At 38.6% G+C, this 17,717-nt stretch overlaps 1 protein-coding gene across 5 annotated transcripts in view; it reads right to left on the bottom strand.

Annotated features, from left to right (window-relative positions):
- Positions 1-780: 780 nt before the first annotated feature.
- The window catches only part of LOC122558858 (RNA-binding protein 5-like), a 40,174-nt gene continuing 23,237 nt past the window's right edge, over positions 781-17,717 (bottom strand). For 3 of the 5 annotated variants that reach the window (XM_087994104.1, XM_087994106.1, XM_087994105.1), the window contains exons 11-25: positions 16,460-16,557; positions 15,512-15,599; positions 14,242-14,322; positions 11,270-11,360; positions 9,692-9,780; positions 8,870-8,948; positions 8,584-8,675; positions 8,068-8,232; positions 6,874-7,023; positions 6,691-6,774; positions 3,120-3,314; positions 2,936-3,010; positions 2,753-2,850; positions 1,997-2,126; positions 781-1,277 (exon numbers count right to left, since the gene is read on the bottom strand). In XM_087994104.1, the coding sequence (XP_087850230.1) occupies positions 1,152-1,277; positions 1,997-2,126; positions 2,753-2,850; positions 2,936-3,010; positions 3,120-3,314; positions 6,691-6,774; positions 6,874-7,023; positions 8,068-8,232; positions 8,584-8,675; positions 8,870-8,948; positions 9,692-9,780; positions 11,270-11,360; positions 14,242-14,322; positions 15,512-15,599; positions 16,460-16,557 (1,641 nt within the window). In that variant the 3' untranslated portion in view covers positions 781-1,151. The remainder of the gene's footprint in view (positions 1,278-1,996; positions 2,127-2,752; positions 2,851-2,935; positions 3,011-3,119; positions 3,315-6,690; positions 6,775-6,873; positions 7,024-8,067; positions 8,233-8,583; positions 8,676-8,869; positions 8,949-9,691; positions 9,781-11,269; positions 11,361-14,241; positions 14,323-15,511; positions 15,600-16,459; positions 16,558-17,717) is intronic. The other 2 variants (XM_087994108.1, XM_087994107.1) reach the window with 2 other exon arrangements.

Raw genomic sequence — 17,717 nt, 5'->3', positions numbered from 1 at the left:
TCAGAGAAATGTTGTGAAACTGGAAAAGGGTTCAGAAAAGATTTACAAGGATGTTGCCAGGGTTGGACAATTTGAGCTATAGGGAGAAGTTGAATAGGCTGGGGCTATTGTCCCTGGAGCATCAGCAGCATATTGTCCCTGGACCGTTATAGAGGTTTATAAAATCCTGTGGGGCATGGATAGGGTAAATAGACCAGGTCTTTTCTGTAAAGTGGGGGGGGGGGAATCCAGAACTAGAGGGCATAGGTTTAGGGTGAGAGAGGAAGCTACAGAACAGACCTAAGGGGCAACTTTTTCCACACAGTGGTGAGTGTATGGCACACAAGGAAGTGATGGAGGCTGGTTTAAATTATAGCATTCGAATGGCATCTGAATAGGTATGTGAATAGGAAGGGTTTAAGAGGGATATGGGCCAAGTGCTGGCAAATGGACTAGCTTAGGTTAGGATACCTGGTTGGCATGGGCAAGTTGGATTGAACGGTCTGTTTCCATACTGTACATCTCTATGACTCTTACTTGAGATTGGTCATATCTTTCTAATACTTGGAAGTAATCATTCAGCATTTTATCTTGTGCTCCACTTCAGTTAATCCAGTTCAAAACTTTTAGTGTTCAGGTTTTCTGTAGTTTAAAAGGTTGTACAGTTACATTTTAGGTCAGCAACTTATTTGGGTAGGTTTACCAGGTTAACAAAGTTAATCAAATGACTTCTGAGACAAGACATCAACCTCCTACGATTTTCTATTGCTCTTATTTACAAGAACGTTCAAATAATCTAAATTTATTAGCAACAAGGAGTTTGTTTATTGAGGGAATAAAGGAAAGAAGAAAAGAACAATGCTTTGAAATAATCCGGTTTGCAACTCCTTCCCAGAATCTGTACAAAAAAGGGTGTTGACTATAATACAGAATGTACATGTTGCTAGTTTTATAGCAAATTTCACACAAATCTTTTGCTTGTATCACACACCCACTGTAACCCTCCAGTTTTACAAGGTCATAATTTAAAAGAGAGTTAAAATGTGGTTGTTATTGTTAAACTTACAAATTTAACCAAAGCAGGAAAAGTGAAAAAAAATTGATGCACAAACATTGGCACAACAAAACAAATCAAAGCAACATTATTTACAATATTTACAACACAAGGAACATTATTCCATTTCTGAGAATCTGGCAAACATGGCTTTTCGAACAGCATCTTTATAGGTATCTGCCGTGTTGACACCGTAAGAGCTCCCGCGTGTTCCAAGTCCAGCTCCTTTCATTCTTAATTGTGCCTGTTAAAAAAAGGACCAAGGTCTTTCTTTTAGCAGTGTGTAGTTCAAAACAAATGTAACTTTGCATTTTGTGCAGATTCCCCCCAAAAATTAACTGGTTCAAGAATTTTAAAGAAAAACTGTCACTTGTGTTTTCCCTGTCGTCAACCAGTCTCCATGAAAGAACAGTTTTTCTATAGATCTGTGAAACTGTGAAATAGTCTTGCAAAACATAAATGACTCGCCTCTCTTCACTATTTCTCCACAATATTCAAGATCAGCAGCTGGTCACAAAAACATCTGCAAACCTACATTCTACCAATGTCATTGTGCATTTGCTTTGGAATCCAAGATACTGTACCACCTCAAGTGCCATTTTGAACGATTAGGATTTCTACAGACCATCCTGTTGCGCCCATAGAACATTTGACAAAATGATTAGTGACGATTAAATATAGGACTCATGTGCCTCCTGTGCCATAGGTTTATGTTCTATTAAAGTTCAAATTCCCACTGAGGGTATCCAATGACATACCTTGACGGGATGAAACGTCTGAGGTGACATCCTCAGTGCTTGGGAGCCTCCTGTGAAGCGCTTCTGTGATCTTTCCTCCAGCATTTGCACTGAGGATGTCACCTAGACAGGGGACGAAACGTCTGCAACACAAATTCCCAGCTCGGCGAACAGAACCACAATATCGAGCACCCGAGCTACAAATCTTCTCAGACTTTGGACATACCTCAATTGGAGCAGTTATGCCTTGTTGGTTTCTACCAAGTCCTGAACCTTCTTTCCAACCCATGGCTTGTAACATTCGGCTTCCAATATTATCGCTACCAATGCCATCTTTAGTTGGCTGCTCAAAATCACTGCCAAAAAACAAAATGGATATAGTTGAAGGGAAAGAAAACTCAATTTAATTTGATTGTTAATACTGCTATTTATTAAGATACTAAAATATCAATACCATATTTTAATATGGCACAAGGGAAGTTAGGAATTTAGAGATACCATTCAACTGTGGGAAGCAGCACTGACTAGTCACAATGAAGGAAGAATTCAAAAAAGAAAAACAAATGCAGCAATATAGTTGTGTTGCACACTGATGCACCTACATCAAATACTACAACTGCAGGAATGAAAAAACAGATTGATTCCCATGGCATCAACTTCCACATCTGTAAAACCATAATGACCTCAAGAGTGCAATAGAGATGGTCCAACAAAGCCTTTTATTTTATGAGAAAAAAGTATGACCAGAAATGGTATCTTGATTCTCTCAACTACAGAGACCAGAGCAAAGGGGGAAGCTAGCAGATACCTACCCAAAGTTATGGGAGGGGGAATGTGTTATGGGAAGGGAAAAGTATATCATTTTCTGGCAAGAATTACAAGTAACCAACATGCTACTCTTCAGGAGATTATATACAATATAAAGTGACTTGGAAAAGAAACAAAATGGCATAATATATAAAAAGGGGCAAAGATTTCTTACACAACTTGTGGTGCAAAGAACTTTTTCCTCTTGGGCTCTGGAGGTTCTGGGATTCCATATTTTTCTCTCCTCTCTGCTGCTCGGTCTCTGTATTTCATCTATTGAAAAAGTTAACATATAGCAACAGTAAATTACTATCAAGAGCATTCGACAAATTTGTACTTCTCATTATGGAAAACATACCTCTCGTTCTGTCTTCTCTAGAGCTTCGAGTTCTGTATCTGTCATTTTTGCTCTTCTGTGAATTTCCAGATTTTGCTTAGTTGGTGAGAAACAGTAAATAAATAAATAAATAAATAGCACTATTTTAGATGATGTTTTTGAAGTATCTCATGCACCCAGTTTGTCTTTGAAAGATCTAGGATACCTTGTGCAGTTCAGAGAGTTGCTGATGTCTGATGAGTGTTTCTTTACTAGGAAATTGTCTTCTACACAAAAGGCAGGCCATTTTCTTCCAATCTGTCAGCTTCTCCTCTCCATCCTCTGCTTTTTCCTGTTCTTCTTCAGTATCACTTTCTCCACTGTAAGCCGCCACAAGACCTTGTTGTGGGCTTGTTTTTCTCTGAATTAAAGCAGAAGCAATAGTTTGCTCAAACACCGAGAAAAGATCCTTTAAAATCTGGTTTCATTAAAATGGTATTTTATAGGCAAGTGCTCAAATGATTCAATTCAATTCAACATGCTTTTGTTTTTACTAGCATGGAGATATCTTGCAATAAATGAACAATGAGCATTCAAATAACTTTGGTCCTGCAACTCTCCTGCTCCTCGGATGCCGCCTGACCTGGTGTGCTTTTTCTAGTGCCACACTTTATCAACTCTTGAGCTCTCCAGCATCTGCAGTCCTCACTATCTCCTATTAAAATAACTTTCAATTGTATCATACCAGACATCATTAATGACTGGAATGTCAACACCGACAAAGGTGCAAAAAAACCTTCCAGTTAATTCAGGGTGCATTAAAACAATCAAGTTCATTTGCTTCTGCTGCTTCATCCACACCATTCAAAAGCAGACTGCAAATCAGTTCTGGGACATCTTACTTCTTTTTACAAGTCCAGACTTAGATACTGCCACCGTTGCCATTGCCTCGAGACTGGGCCAAAAGGGCTATTTGCTTTCCAGTGACAAATTAATAGTGAATCTTAACAGGAAGAAGCCCTTATCTTCCCATAGTGTAGATCATAGTGTGATTTCAGTCAGGTAGCTGTTACATGAAGACGATAGCACTATGACCACGTCGGTGAGATGAGTTATGACTCTAGATCTGAACCATATGAAATCCTTTGAAATTCTCCCTTTTCTCCACTCCAAACTTGGATGTCATCATCAGCCTAAGGGGAGCTCCATGTGAACCCTTTCAGAACCTTTGACAAAATGGATCAATGGAACCCACACCGCCACTATTCAAGAAAGGAGGTAAGGACAAGCGAGGGAACTTACAGACTAGTGAACTTGACATCAGTGGTGGGCAAGTTGTTGGAGGCAATCCTGAGGGACAGGATGTACATGTATTTGGAAAGGCAAGGACTGATTAGGTATAGTCAACATTGCTTGGTGCGTGGGATATCATGTCTCACAACTTGAGTGAGTTTTTTGAAGAAATAACAAAGAGGATTGATGAGGTCAGGGCGATGGACGTGATCTATATGGACTTTCAGTAAGGCATTCAACAAGGTTCCCCATGAGAGATTGGTTAGCAAAGATAGAGCTCATGGAATACAGGGAGAACTAGCCTTTTGCATACAGAACTGGCTCAAAAGGCAAGAGACAGAGGGTGGTGGAGGAGGACTGCTTTTCAGATTGGAGGCCTGAGACCAGTGGAGTGCCACAAGGATCGATGCTGGGTCCTCTATTTTTTGTCATTTACATAAATGATTTGGATGCGAGCATAAGAGGTACAGTTAAATAAGTTTGCAGATGACACCAAAATTGGAGATGTTATGGACAGCAAAAAAGGCCACCTCAGATTACTACAGGATCTTGATCAGATGAGCCAATGGGCTGAGGAGTAGCAGATGGAGTTTAATTTAGATAAATGCAAGGTGCTGGATTTCTGGAAAGCAAATCTTAGCAGAACGTATACTCTTAACGTTAAGGTCCTAGAGAATATTGCTGAACAAAGGCCTTGGCATGCAGGTTCATAGCTCCTTGAAAGTGGAATCGCAGTTAGATAGGATAGTGAAGGTGGGGTTTTGCATGCTTTCCTTTATTGGTCAGAGTATTGAGTATAGGGGTTGGGAGGTCATGTTGCAGGCATACAGGACATTGGTAAGGCCACTGTTGGAATATTGCGTGCAATTCTAGGCTCCTTCCTATCAGAGAGATGTCTTGAAACTTGAAAGGGTTCAGGAAAAATTTGCAAGAATGTTGCCAGGGCTGGAGGATTTGAGCTACAGAGAGAGGTTAAATAGGCTGGGGCTGTTTTCCCTGGAGTGTTGAAGGCCGAGGGGTGACCTTATAGAGGTTTATAAAATCATGTGGGGCATGGATAGGGTAAATTGACAAGGTCAATTTCTAGTCCAGAACTAGATGGCATGGGTTTAGGGTGAGAGGGGAAAGATATAAGAGAGACCTATGGAACAACATTTTCACACAGAGGGTGGTGCGTGTGTGGAATGGGCTGCCATAGAAAGTGATGGAGACTGGTACAACGGCAACATTTAAAAGGTATCTGGATGGGTATATGAATAGGAAGGGTTTGGAGGGATATGGGCTGGGTGCTGAAAGGTGGGACTAGATCGGGTTAGGATATCTGGTTGGTACGGACGAGTTGGACCCAAGGGTCTGTTTCTGTGCTGTACATCTCTATGACTCTATGTAGCATAGTGTAAAGACAACAACCTCTCCTTCAATGCCAGCAAAATGAAGGAGATGGTCATTGATTTCAGGAAGAGGAATAGAGGACATGCTCATGTCTATATCAACAGTGCTGAGGTGGAGGTGGTCAAAAGCTTCAAGTTCCAAGAAGTAAATATCACCAATCTGTCCAGGTCCATCCACATCAATGCTACAATCTAAGAAAGCACACCAATGTCTCTACCTCCTCAGAAGGTGAAATTAAGTCGGCACATCCACAATGACTCTTACCCATTTTTATAGATGGGCCACTAAAAGCATCCTATCTGGATGCATCACAGTTTGGTACAGCAACTGGTCTGCCCAAGGCTGCAAGAAATTAGAGTTGTGAACGTAGTCCATCAGAAAAGCTAGCCTTTCTTCCATTGACTCTGTTTAGATGTTCCTGCTGCCTTGGGAAAGCAGCCAAAAGATCCTTCAAACTCTGGTTATACTCTCTTCCACCCTTTTCTATTGGGCAGAAGATGCAGAAGTTTGAAAACATGTATCACTAGATTCAAGAACAGCTGCACCCCAATTGTTAGTAGACTTACAAAATGGACCTCTCATATTAGAATTGATCTTTCTCAGCACCTTCTCTGTAGCTGCAACACTATATTCTACATTCCGTTTTATTACCCTGATGTACTTATGTATGACACAAAACAATACTTTTCAGTGTATCTTAGTACATGTGATACGGAGAGATCAAATCAAAAGACTTCAGACACTGTCGGAATCCAATAACCAACAGGTAATTTAACTTCCCTACAGTAAATCGTATGTTCTTGAATGCTTTACAAGACAAAAACACATTCGGCTCAAGAGGTTTCAGAATAATCCTGTATTCCAATGAAACTGCTAACCCCTCAGAAAACGTCAAAATAATCAAAACTGCCACACTCTCATATTGAAACTGTTGTCCTACTTGAAGAATGTTTTCTTGCCCTCAATAACCAGATTTCACCTAATTTCCAACATAGAGTATACCTAAAGTTTGCAACAAAAATAAAATATTGAGAACAGATGCTGCAAAAGCAAAGGGGTCAGTTACAGCAGTTGGGCTCCATTATATACACTACAAACTTATGCAGTCTAACCTTAAGCATATAGTCGTCCTCATCTGGTGCTGAAGACCTCCTTAAGACTTCAACAGTTGGTGATCGCTCTGTTGAAATGCCCTGCTAAAAATAGGACAACACGGTTATCGAAAGTGACATATACTTCTGCAAAATTTCCCACTTAACAAGCACACACTTTAAAAAAAGTTTAAAAAAACACACCTTTTTCTCAAACAATGCAAAGCCAGCATCTGCTGCTGCAGACTCCTTCCGCTCATCCTCTTTAAGCCCTCCAATGGGTTGGAAGCTGGTTTTGAAGTTTTCTTTCTGTTTGTTCAAACTCTTAGCCCATCGCTCCATATCTTTGGCAATCTAAGAAAACATTACTGAATTAGCAACTCTTTTCCACATCAAAGTGCATATGGACCCGAAACATGCATAATCATACAGCATGCGAACTGATTCAGAGTTAACCAACAATTAGAGCTGAGCAATAGGCAAATGGGATAGCCAATTATTTTTGTACCTGCAAAATCAACAAACTCTTCAACTCAGTAAAAGATAACGCAAAAGCAAAAGAAAAATATTGATACTCTATTTGATATACTCACCATACCACAAAGTTAAAAGAATTGGTTAATTCTGAGAGAAAAGTGATCAAGCCCAAGGCAGATCATTGTTAAGTTTATAAAAAAAGAACTGGCCAAGTCTTGGTCTGAACTGATACCAAAAGCAAATAAGATAATAAAAGGCCGTACAAATTGAGAACTAGGCCTTTCAGCCCATCCAGTCAACTCAGCCATTCAATGAGACCATGGCTGATGTGGTAACCCTCAAGTCTACTTTCCTGCCTTTTTCCATAACTCTTGGTCCTATTACTGACTGAAAAATTTTCACAGCCTTGAAGATAATTAATATCCCAGCTTCAACAGCCCTCTGTAGTAAAGAATTCCATAGATTTACTACTGAGCAAAGAAACACACCTGGAGTGGAATCTCAGAGACCTAACATTCTAATAGGACTGGACAGATAGGAGTCTAGAACCAGGTGTCACAGTCTAAGGATACAGGGTAGTTCATCTAGGACTAGGATGAGGAAAAGCTTCTTCATTCAGGTGAACCTGTGGAATTCTCTGCCACAGAATGGGGTTGAGACCAAAACATTGAATGTTTTCAAGAAGTTACATATGGTTCTTAAGGCTAGAAGCACTAAACTGTATGGGAGAAAGCAGGAACCAGGTACTGAGTTGGACGATCAGACATGGTCATATAGAATAGCAGAACAAGCTTGAAGAGCAGAATGGCCTACTACTCCTATTTCTTAAGTTTCTTTGAAGAACACATTAAAAAAGGTAGATTAAAGAGACTTTAAAATTATTATACAATATCAATACCGCTGTACAGTTTTTTTTATTACCTGCTGGGCTGTTTTGCTCTTTGGTTTCTCTTTTTTCTCTTTACTATCTTTATTAGCTGCACTGCCAGCCGCATTTTGCTGTGCAGTATATTCTGATGCAGGCAGGTACTTCTGCTTTACTCCATCCCAATATAAATACTGTTGAGTTTGTGTATTGTAGTAGTACTGAAACAAATGAGGGGAGGGGGGAGAAAAATAAATCAGTGCAACTGTATAATCTACCAGCATTTGCTGCTGCTCTTGGACCCCAATTATGCAGTGATTGCTTCTGAAGCACGAATGACAGAAGCCTGGCATTTAGAATCAACGAACTGAAACATGACACTCAAGGGCTCACAAATAATCGGAGATATGAGGATTATTTGTTTACTCATCTGATGTTCAGAGACTTGCTGTGTGAAAATGGATTGATTTGTTCATAATTATTGTGATAACTACATTTGAAAAATAGTGCTTTGAGACAGTGTCTTTTCAAATGATCCTATTTTGTATAGCAGAAAGTGTTTCGGTTCTTACCTGGGAGGCAGGATCATAGTAAAGCCCAGTCTGCTGATCATAGTAAAATCCAGATGCATCATCGTACTGGTAATTAGAAACATCAGGTGCAGCTGTAACGTGTAAAAAAGTAAAATTTACGCTTAGAAATTCATGAAGAGAAAGTAAAATTTATGCTTAGGAATTCATGAAGAGAAAGGAACTGAGCTCACTGGACACCAAAGTATTAACTGACTTGACAGTTAGCATATGAGGAATTGGAAACCAGAAGCGCATTTTATTAAAATACTTTAAATTGTTTACTTACACAATTTAGAGTCTGAAGAAGCAGCACTTGAATCTGTAGCTTGTTGACCAGATGTTGATGGCTGCCCATCATCTACCTGCTGAGTACAAAACAAGCCTTTTTCAACTACACATTAAAATCACATTTCAAACACTTCAACGTTTAATAGACATCCTATTAAGTATAAAACAATGAAGTATAATAACAAAACATGACAATAGATCAGAGGTACTGTCTGCAAGGCATTAGGAATCAGAAAACATGTGGAGGCACCTGAGATTAATTCCACTTCAATTTTACATATGACTCTCCCCAGCTTTAGGAAAGAAATTAAAGTTCCTTAACACAAACAATGATTATTACTTCTTACGGGATTTCTGCAACGACTGAAGGATCACTGATTCAATGTACAAAACAGATGTTGGAATTAGATTCTGATCAAATTTTGTGATTTCAAAAACATCTTTTCTTCCACTTCAAAATCTTTATTTTTTGAAATGCGATGTGTGGAAAAAAGCAGAGAAAACACAACATTTTAAGGAATGTTTATATAAAATGTGTTCAGTTGAGAATCATGGACGCAGTGATAGCAATGCTTATACTCCATTCCTACATCATAACAGCAGAAACAGCAAACTGTCTGAAGTCACAGGAGACAAAATAGTTGTAAACAAAGACAATGCATGGATGTGGCAGATTTACCAAGCTAGAGAAATACTAGAAATCTTTGATGTCATAGCTTATGAAAAGTCCTTTGGAGGTTCTTAACACCAAAAGCTACCTTTATCTACCAAGACTGAACAGTAAGACAGTTCTGAAAAACAAACTTCAAAATAACCTTACCTGAGCACTCTGCTGATAGCTTTGTGCACCTCTAGAATATACCTGAACCGGTGAAACAGGAGTGCTCGCAGAAGTACTCGCAGCAGGACCTGCACAAAAAAAGTTATTTTTCATTAATGAGCTCACTAATTACTTTGTGCAATACAGCTTAGAGTAGATAAAAAGATCAGCTCTACATAAAATAATTGAGCTTGCTGAATTCAAAGCAACATTTAAATTCAAACAAATCACAATTTGTAGATAACCATTTTATAATTTTTATTGCATATCCAATCCAATATTTCACTTGCTTACTCCAATTCATGGAAGGCCAGACAAATCAAGACTGTTTCTCACATAACATTCAGCAATAGTCGTTCAGAAGTTGTGCAGCAAAAAAACAAATGCGGGTATGAGACTTGTTACTAAAATTAACTAAACCATTTTACTAAATATCCTAGAACTCTGAATTAACATTCAGCAACAGAATACAGAAGCATTTGATCTTTTTCAATATTTTACAGAGCACTAGCTGAAGTTATTGTCATTAAAGAGTTTTGTTTTTTGAATGTTTGGAAAAACAACACTTTGGGGAAACAATCACAATGTTGAATCTAACTCAACTGCAGGCAACTACACAAACTAAGCATGGAACTGAGAGAGTGAAAGTCTTTGCCTGTCGACTTGGATAACAAACCGTGCAACACTTAACTGGTTAACCATTTTTCAACTATATAGTATTCCAATGGCTCAGCTTCACAATATACTGCACTACAATGTACTCAACATCTCAAAACACATGGACTCAACCACTGTTCATTGTATGCAACTTTCCAATCCAATTAATGCAATCCTAAAAACTTGATTCAGAAGCAGGATTACTATAAATGCGTGTATCAGAACCAAAGATACTAATGCAGAGTATTATAGTGACCTATCATATGGCATACTTGAGCTACAATCTTTTAATGTTGTTACATTAATATACTTTTTAATCAGAAATGTTGTGTTCCTCATCTGGTGTTACATTTATCTAAGTGCTCGCTACAGACAGCGCATCTTGCAGAGCACACTGCAAGGACATAATCCCCTAATTGTTCTCCTGGCATGTTTTTCTGAAGTACAAGTAGACACAGGATAATCACATACAATGGCTAGTATGCTTCCTGAAATCCGAGCGATATTGCTGCAATCAGCAACAATGCAAAGCAATGAAAAAATTAGACATGTGCAAGTTTGCTATAAACCATGTAAACACAAACCCAATTGTATAAGAACTTAGTGGTATTGGAATGCATTCAATGCTGCATTTTTACTTATGCTAATGCAGTAACATGAAGTAAATGTCAAAAATAGGCTTGTGCTAACATTGAGATAAGTATCAATGGATGTAATGAACAGAGATAGTCACGTTGGCTTTTTTTCACTTGCAGTTTACAAAAACCTGAATTTATTATGCATTTCTCAAGAAGCAAAATTACCAACACTTGTGTTACTACTTCTTTGGCTAAACCTGATTTAGCGGTTTAGTAAAGGAATAACATTGCACCAACCTCTCAATTCAGTCTTTCATTCTGAAAGAGAACGCTGACACCCTACCTGTGAGAGTAGCTGCTGCCTGGTATGTGACAGGTGGTGGTTGACTGGGGTCCACAGAGTCTTGTTGAAAGTACTGGTATTCCTGCGAGTACTGTGCCGATTGCACACATTTCATAGTTAGTGTGGTGCACATACAAGAACTCTAATTAAGACTGCACTTTAGAATATCCGTATATAAAATACATACAAGGCACTGTCCTGTGATTCTCAACAAAAACAAAAACTATTGTGGTACAAATGGAAGTTACAGGTTTACTCCATCCTTTGCAGGGATATCTTTGCCAGCAACATTGCTTGGAGGAGAAGCCAGGACAACATCCCATTCCCAGGTTTTCGTCAGCGTTGCTCTGTAACTGGCAACAAGTCCATAAAAAAAGGCCCTAATGTGACTGTAATTGCATTTTATTTTTGGCAAAAAAAAGTGTCTGGTTTCTCCTAATAACTGCTCCATCACCCACATCCACTGCAGGAAATTCAGAATTGATTTTGCTATTAGCTGTCAAGACTGCTTGAAATATCATGCACAGTAATATACTGTGTGTATCATAAATAAAGATTCTAGCTCATCCCAGGGCTGAGGACAATCTTAACTGATGCAAGCTTTGGCTTTGCAGTACATATCATGATTCCCCCAGATAAGTCAATTTGTCACATTAATCAAATTTGAAGATTATCAGACCAATATTCAGGAAAGGGCAATAGTGACTACACCCAGTGGAGCATCCACCCATTTCAGTTGCAAAAATCGGCTTTTTTAAGCTTATCCTCTCACAGGGAGGTGAACTATGACATGACATCTGGAGCTCTTTGTATATTTTGCACTTTTAAGTTGAGTGCATTGAATTCTGTACCAAGGAGGCACATTTTAATATTAAAATCAAAGTTCACTGTATCCCAGGGTGATTGGAAAACCTCCTCTGGTAGTTTAAAGAATTTGGGTAGTATAAGTACACATCTCAAGCACAAAATAATGAGCTGGCAGCAAATTAGAAATCAGACTTAATACAGCAACTAAACATGATTTGTCAAGGGAGTTTATTAAGTCCTCAACACAAATATGCCTTTGATACTGGAGAAAGAAAATTCTGGAACAGAAATTCTCATGTCAGGAATAGCATATTATCTGCTGGACACAGCTCAACAGCACCTATGATAGAGACGGCATGGTGTGCACTTTTGGAATTATACTGAAAGCATGAACACTGAAAAGGGGATAGCACAGTGGGGCTACAAATTAGCAGACATGAACATAAATACTGTAGAACAATATACATGAAATGTTACAATTAAAGTTCATTTTTTAAGCAGGAATCAAACTAAATCCTGATAAATATTTAATGTGTGCATAGAAATATGATTATTGGATAATTAATCACATCATTCTGCTTTCTCATTTAATTTTCTATGGAATGGTAGGACTGTGCATCAAGCATCTCCCCCAAACATATTTTTCTTTATCTTTTCACAGGATGCAGGTGTCCCTGGCAAGGCCAGCACTTGATATCCATTCTAGGTGGCTCATGAACAGAGTGGCTTTGCTAGGCTATTTCAGAGAGCAGTTAACAGTCATATTGGTGTGGGTCTGGAGTGACATGCAAGAAAACCATGAAAGGATGGTAGATTTCCTTCTGAAGGATAATAGTGAACCAGATGCATTTTTACAAAAATTTACTAATATTTTTATAAATTTGACTGCAGAGATTAATTCCAGAAATGTTAATGGAATTTAAATTCCACCAGATGCTGTGGGTTGGATTTGCCTGAAGTGTTAATCTGGGCCTCTGGATTACTAGTCCAGTGACATTACCACTACACCAACAACTCACCCACTGTGGCGAAGGAATTTTTAGCATAGCCATATCATGGAAAAAAAGATCAGTCCACATTTTGCTACTTGATAGGAAGGAAAATAATATCATCAGGACAAACAAGTCCTAGAAGCCAATTACAACTAGCTGGCTGCAAGCAGAGTTGGTGACACAGGAAACATTCAAGTTCCGTAGACTCTTAACTCCGCATCAGATTTAGGAAAGCTCTGATAATGATAAGAATCCTAGAGCACCTGAGTACGCAAAGAGTCAACTGACTTCAAAAAGATAACGTTCAGATAAGCTTAAAATGGTCAAAATTGTTCACCACACTGTTACTACCAAGTAGTTAACATTTCTATTAAGAATTGCTGATGGAATATTCAGTTAGCTTTTCCATCTTACAGGTTTCAGATACAACATTGCTGTGAACGTGTGGACAACCTATTCCCAATTCTACGAATGCCCTGTGTAACTAACCACCTGAGCATCTGAGTGAGCTTTGAAGATAATTTACCAGTCATCCTGTACTGAGTTATTTTTCCATTTAATACCTCCCTCCAAAGCTTCAAAGATTAAATTAAAAAATGGGGACACAAACAACTGAAAGCAAATACCCTGACATTTACAGCTCTTCAGTTAAAAAGTCTATTGTCCTTAATTTTGAAATGACAAAGAATTTTTTTGGTGGTCAGAAATACTGCATTCTTTTCAGGCCCTGACTTTAAAACTTAGAACCTTACAAATTCATCATAAGTAACCATTAAAATCTGGACGTTAACAAGGCCCAGAAAGATTTAGCAGGCATAAAATGGACAATCATCCACTTACAGTCATAGCTTTTAAAGACAAGCTTTGATTCTGTAGGCATCTTAGCAGAGGTGAGCCAATTAGCAAACTGCAAATAACCAAGGTTTTGATTTCAGTTGTTAATCTATTAGTTGTAAATGGATATCTCTGTTCCTGAACATGTGCTTATCATAACAATTTTAAGTAGTTACACTTATACAGCACTCGCTATGTTTGATAGCCCCCTACTATCTGAGTCTTTGAAGATAGTGAGTTTAGTGCCTTCCACTGTCCTGGGTGACTGATGCCTCTCCTTAACATCCATGGTTCAGTTTATTTTAAGTTCTCTTTATTGCTCCTGAATATATCACCAACCTGTGCATAGGGCTGGCCATAGCTATCCACTCCAGATGGTGGGGGATAATTGTAGTCCATTGGATCTGAACCCTGTTGAGCCTTAAAGAAATGTCAGAAAGAACAAGTCAAAAATAGAGAATATCTTCAAGGAATGAGTTTCTAAAAAGCTTAAAATTACAAATTAACACCAGTTATACTCTACGATTGTGTGTTTATTTCCTCAACTCTGCACATCAGAGAACAATACTGATCATTTCTCCAACTGAAGCTGTGTTGCAAATAAGCTAGAGGCAAATACTTTGTAAAGCATGCTCGTTTGCTCAGTGAGCTATGTTGTCTCCAGAGTGAAGTACATTCAGGATAGCTCAGGAAAGTTTACATACCCAGCAATACTCAAAGACAGCTAAGTTGAGGTTGTTATAATTAAGCCATGAAACAATGGAAAAAAGTGAGGACTGCAGATACTGGAGATCAGAGCTGAAAATTCCTGAAGAAGGGCTCATGCCCGAAACGTTGATTCTCCAGCTCCTTGGATGCTGCCTGACCTGCTGCGCTTTTCCATGAAACAATGGAGCACTAGATGACTATCAGCATGCAAGAGACCCTCTGGTATACAGCACCATTTCACATTTTGTACAACAGAGACTGAACTTCATTCACATACTCCAGATACCTAGTTAATCGAAAAGCAATAAGACATTCCATTTGCAGGAACTTGATTGTAGGTAGACAATTGTTGTGATACAACCTGCAGGAAAGCCTATACAACACTGCAGATATCTACCTGGTACTTAACCAACAAAATAGAATATAATATGTCACTGCATGGGAGATCCTTGCGACTTGGAGGAAATTCCTATATGAAGGGACACAATTCTTTGAGAACTCCTGGTAGCAAGTAGGAAAATGAATCAGAAAAGTATGGTAACAATTACAAAGGCAATTCCACCTCCCAGAAACATGTGCCAAATGTGTGGTTGGAACTGGGACTCCAGGATCAGGCTGATAAGCTAGACAAGAAACCAAGAACACTTTACCAGTGACATGGAATTTCCAAGGTAGACAAAAGATGGGAGAAAGAACAAACTTAACGTGTGTGCTTATCTAATATACATTTTATCTGAAGATTTTTCTTTATTAAAGGTATGATTGCCAATAGCAAGAATATAACACTCCCAGTTCACCAGATATTAATGAATTCTAACATTAGCTCTTAGCAATTGAATTGAGGACAATATAATAAGAATCACTGTGTTCAAACTGAATTCTTTTAGATTTAAGGTTTTACCTGGCTTGATGACCACTGAGCTGCAGCAATGGCGGTACTTGCAACAGTCATGGCATTGACCCGATTTCCATCGCCAAGGAAGAGATCCCTGAACAACAATGAAAGGTGAACATTAAAACTGCATTGTCATGTTTAATTTTGACCAAAATCCGTATTGAACGAGGCTAGGTCCCATAACAGATTCAAAGTGGACAATCCAGGCTGCTATTTGAAAACTGTGTGAAGTGTTGACATTTACCAAATTGCGCTAATTCTGACTGTACGATTAAGTGACTATGCAGCTGAAACATAATGCTGCTTCTGAATGGTAAAGATGTGTTTAACACAGTAAATTGCCAGAACTTAATTTTAGCATATATCAGTGACTCATCTGCATTGCTGAATGACAGCAACAAGAACTGAACAAACTTAACGTGTGCGCTTATCTAATGTACATTTTATCTGAAGATTTTTCTTTATTAAAGCAAGCACAACGTATGTTCCAATATGATGTACATGAAATGGCAGGACAAAAGACTGTATGCAGCATTTTCTAGTGAAATTTGAAAAGACAAGTCAATGGAAAGCACAAAGCAATGATCAAAAGGAGGCAGGATTGTTTTTGGGGTGTGGAGGGGGAGGGGAAGGGGAAAAGGAGAGAGAATAGAGAATCTTTCATTCATCTAATTATTACTCTTGGACATTTCCAGCACTTGGACCTGCAGCTGAAATGGAGAATCTGATTCCAGTATGTGGCACAGGTTTGAGATGATCTGCAGGTTTGGTTTCACGCACCTTTTCTTAGTCAGTCTCTGTATTCTCAACCTGATAGCTTAGTCCAGAACAGTTTGTAGATACTTTGTCACACAAAATTTACATTTAGCGGAAATTTTTAAAAATTGTGATGTGGTGGTATTGGATCCAATCTTAAAACTAAGATCAGTTTAGCTTTAGCGGTCAGTTACTTACTTCCTTGCACTCTTTGCAAAATCAACACCAATAGTTTTGCCATCAATGCTCAGAGGTGGCTGCAAGGACTGCAGTATCTGAAGCAGCTGAGACGCCTCCTGTAAATTGCAGAAGGGGAGGAAGACAGCGAGTGGTCAATTTAATTGCACTAAAGATGCTTTTGTTTGAGAGGGTCATCAGATGCAATATCCATGGTTTGCAGAGATGGGGTTTGATGGGCAAGATTCCAGTTCATCCATAGTTTCTTTTAGTGGACTTACTGGTTTAGATCTTGACATTATGATGTTGAAGTTGTGCACTCCTATTTCAGACTTCGTTACAGCACTCGATAGCCATAAATGCATACCAGGTTTTAGTGTGCAGCAATGTTCATAATGGTGCTTCAATTAAAATAATTTATGATTCCTCCAGTTGCTCCAAAAAATATTTGGCTAATTCTAAGTCATACTAAGTCATTCACCAAACAGATATATCAAGTGAAAATTTCTATTCCTCTGCACAGAAGGAAGGTGAGCACTTGGTTCAATCAACAGCTCAAAACACTTCACATAAATCAAATACCGTAATCATTAATCAGACATGTAATTATTTAATGCATCTCAAAACAGATCAAATTCAGGTACAACACACAGCAATATGAAATAAGAAAATGGGACTGAGCAATAGATTAATATGAAAAGCGAGTACCAGACGCTGCCACAGTACTCTAGAAAACATTTAGTGGCATTTTAAATAAAGAGGTCTTTACAACTCAGCACAAAACACAGCTACAAATGTAACGATTTGTTAGTGGCCAGACAATTGCTAGCCTGAACAAAAAAAACTTTGAATTATTCCCTTTTGTTGCCCATCTAGGCTTTTCTTTTAAAAAGAAAAGGACAACTCTTTCCTTAATTAAGTAGTATACAAAACATGCAGACAGCATGGTTTCTTTCCAAGTACTAGCAGCGCTGGTGAAGCAATAAAACTTCTATTCAAACATAATGATTGACAGTGTAGTACATTGATTTTCACCCTCAAGAACCATAGATTGTATTGTTTTTAAGAGTAATGGGAAAAGCCCATGCTCAGTTAATCAATTATGCTCAGCTCCTAGAGTGTGGACAGGCCAGAAGCATAGATCTGTCAACTGGTAGTTGCAGGCAGTTTTATTCAGCAAGGCCATGGGACTGTTGATATGGGAGATGGAAAATGGTCAAATGTAGTCCGTGCTCTTGGTATCTAATAATATCACATATTGGGCCAATCTGGGAGCATA

The sequence above is a fragment of the Chiloscyllium plagiosum genome, unplaced genomic scaffold (assembly GCF_037043375.1).
Source record: "Chiloscyllium plagiosum isolate Xiang-an unplaced genomic scaffold, Cpla_swu_hap1 HiC_scaffold_14, whole genome shotgun sequence".
NCBI lineage: Eukaryota > Metazoa > Chordata > Chondrichthyes > Orectolobiformes > Hemiscylliidae > Chiloscyllium > Chiloscyllium plagiosum.
This window is presented reverse-complemented; position numbering and strand designations above follow the sequence as displayed.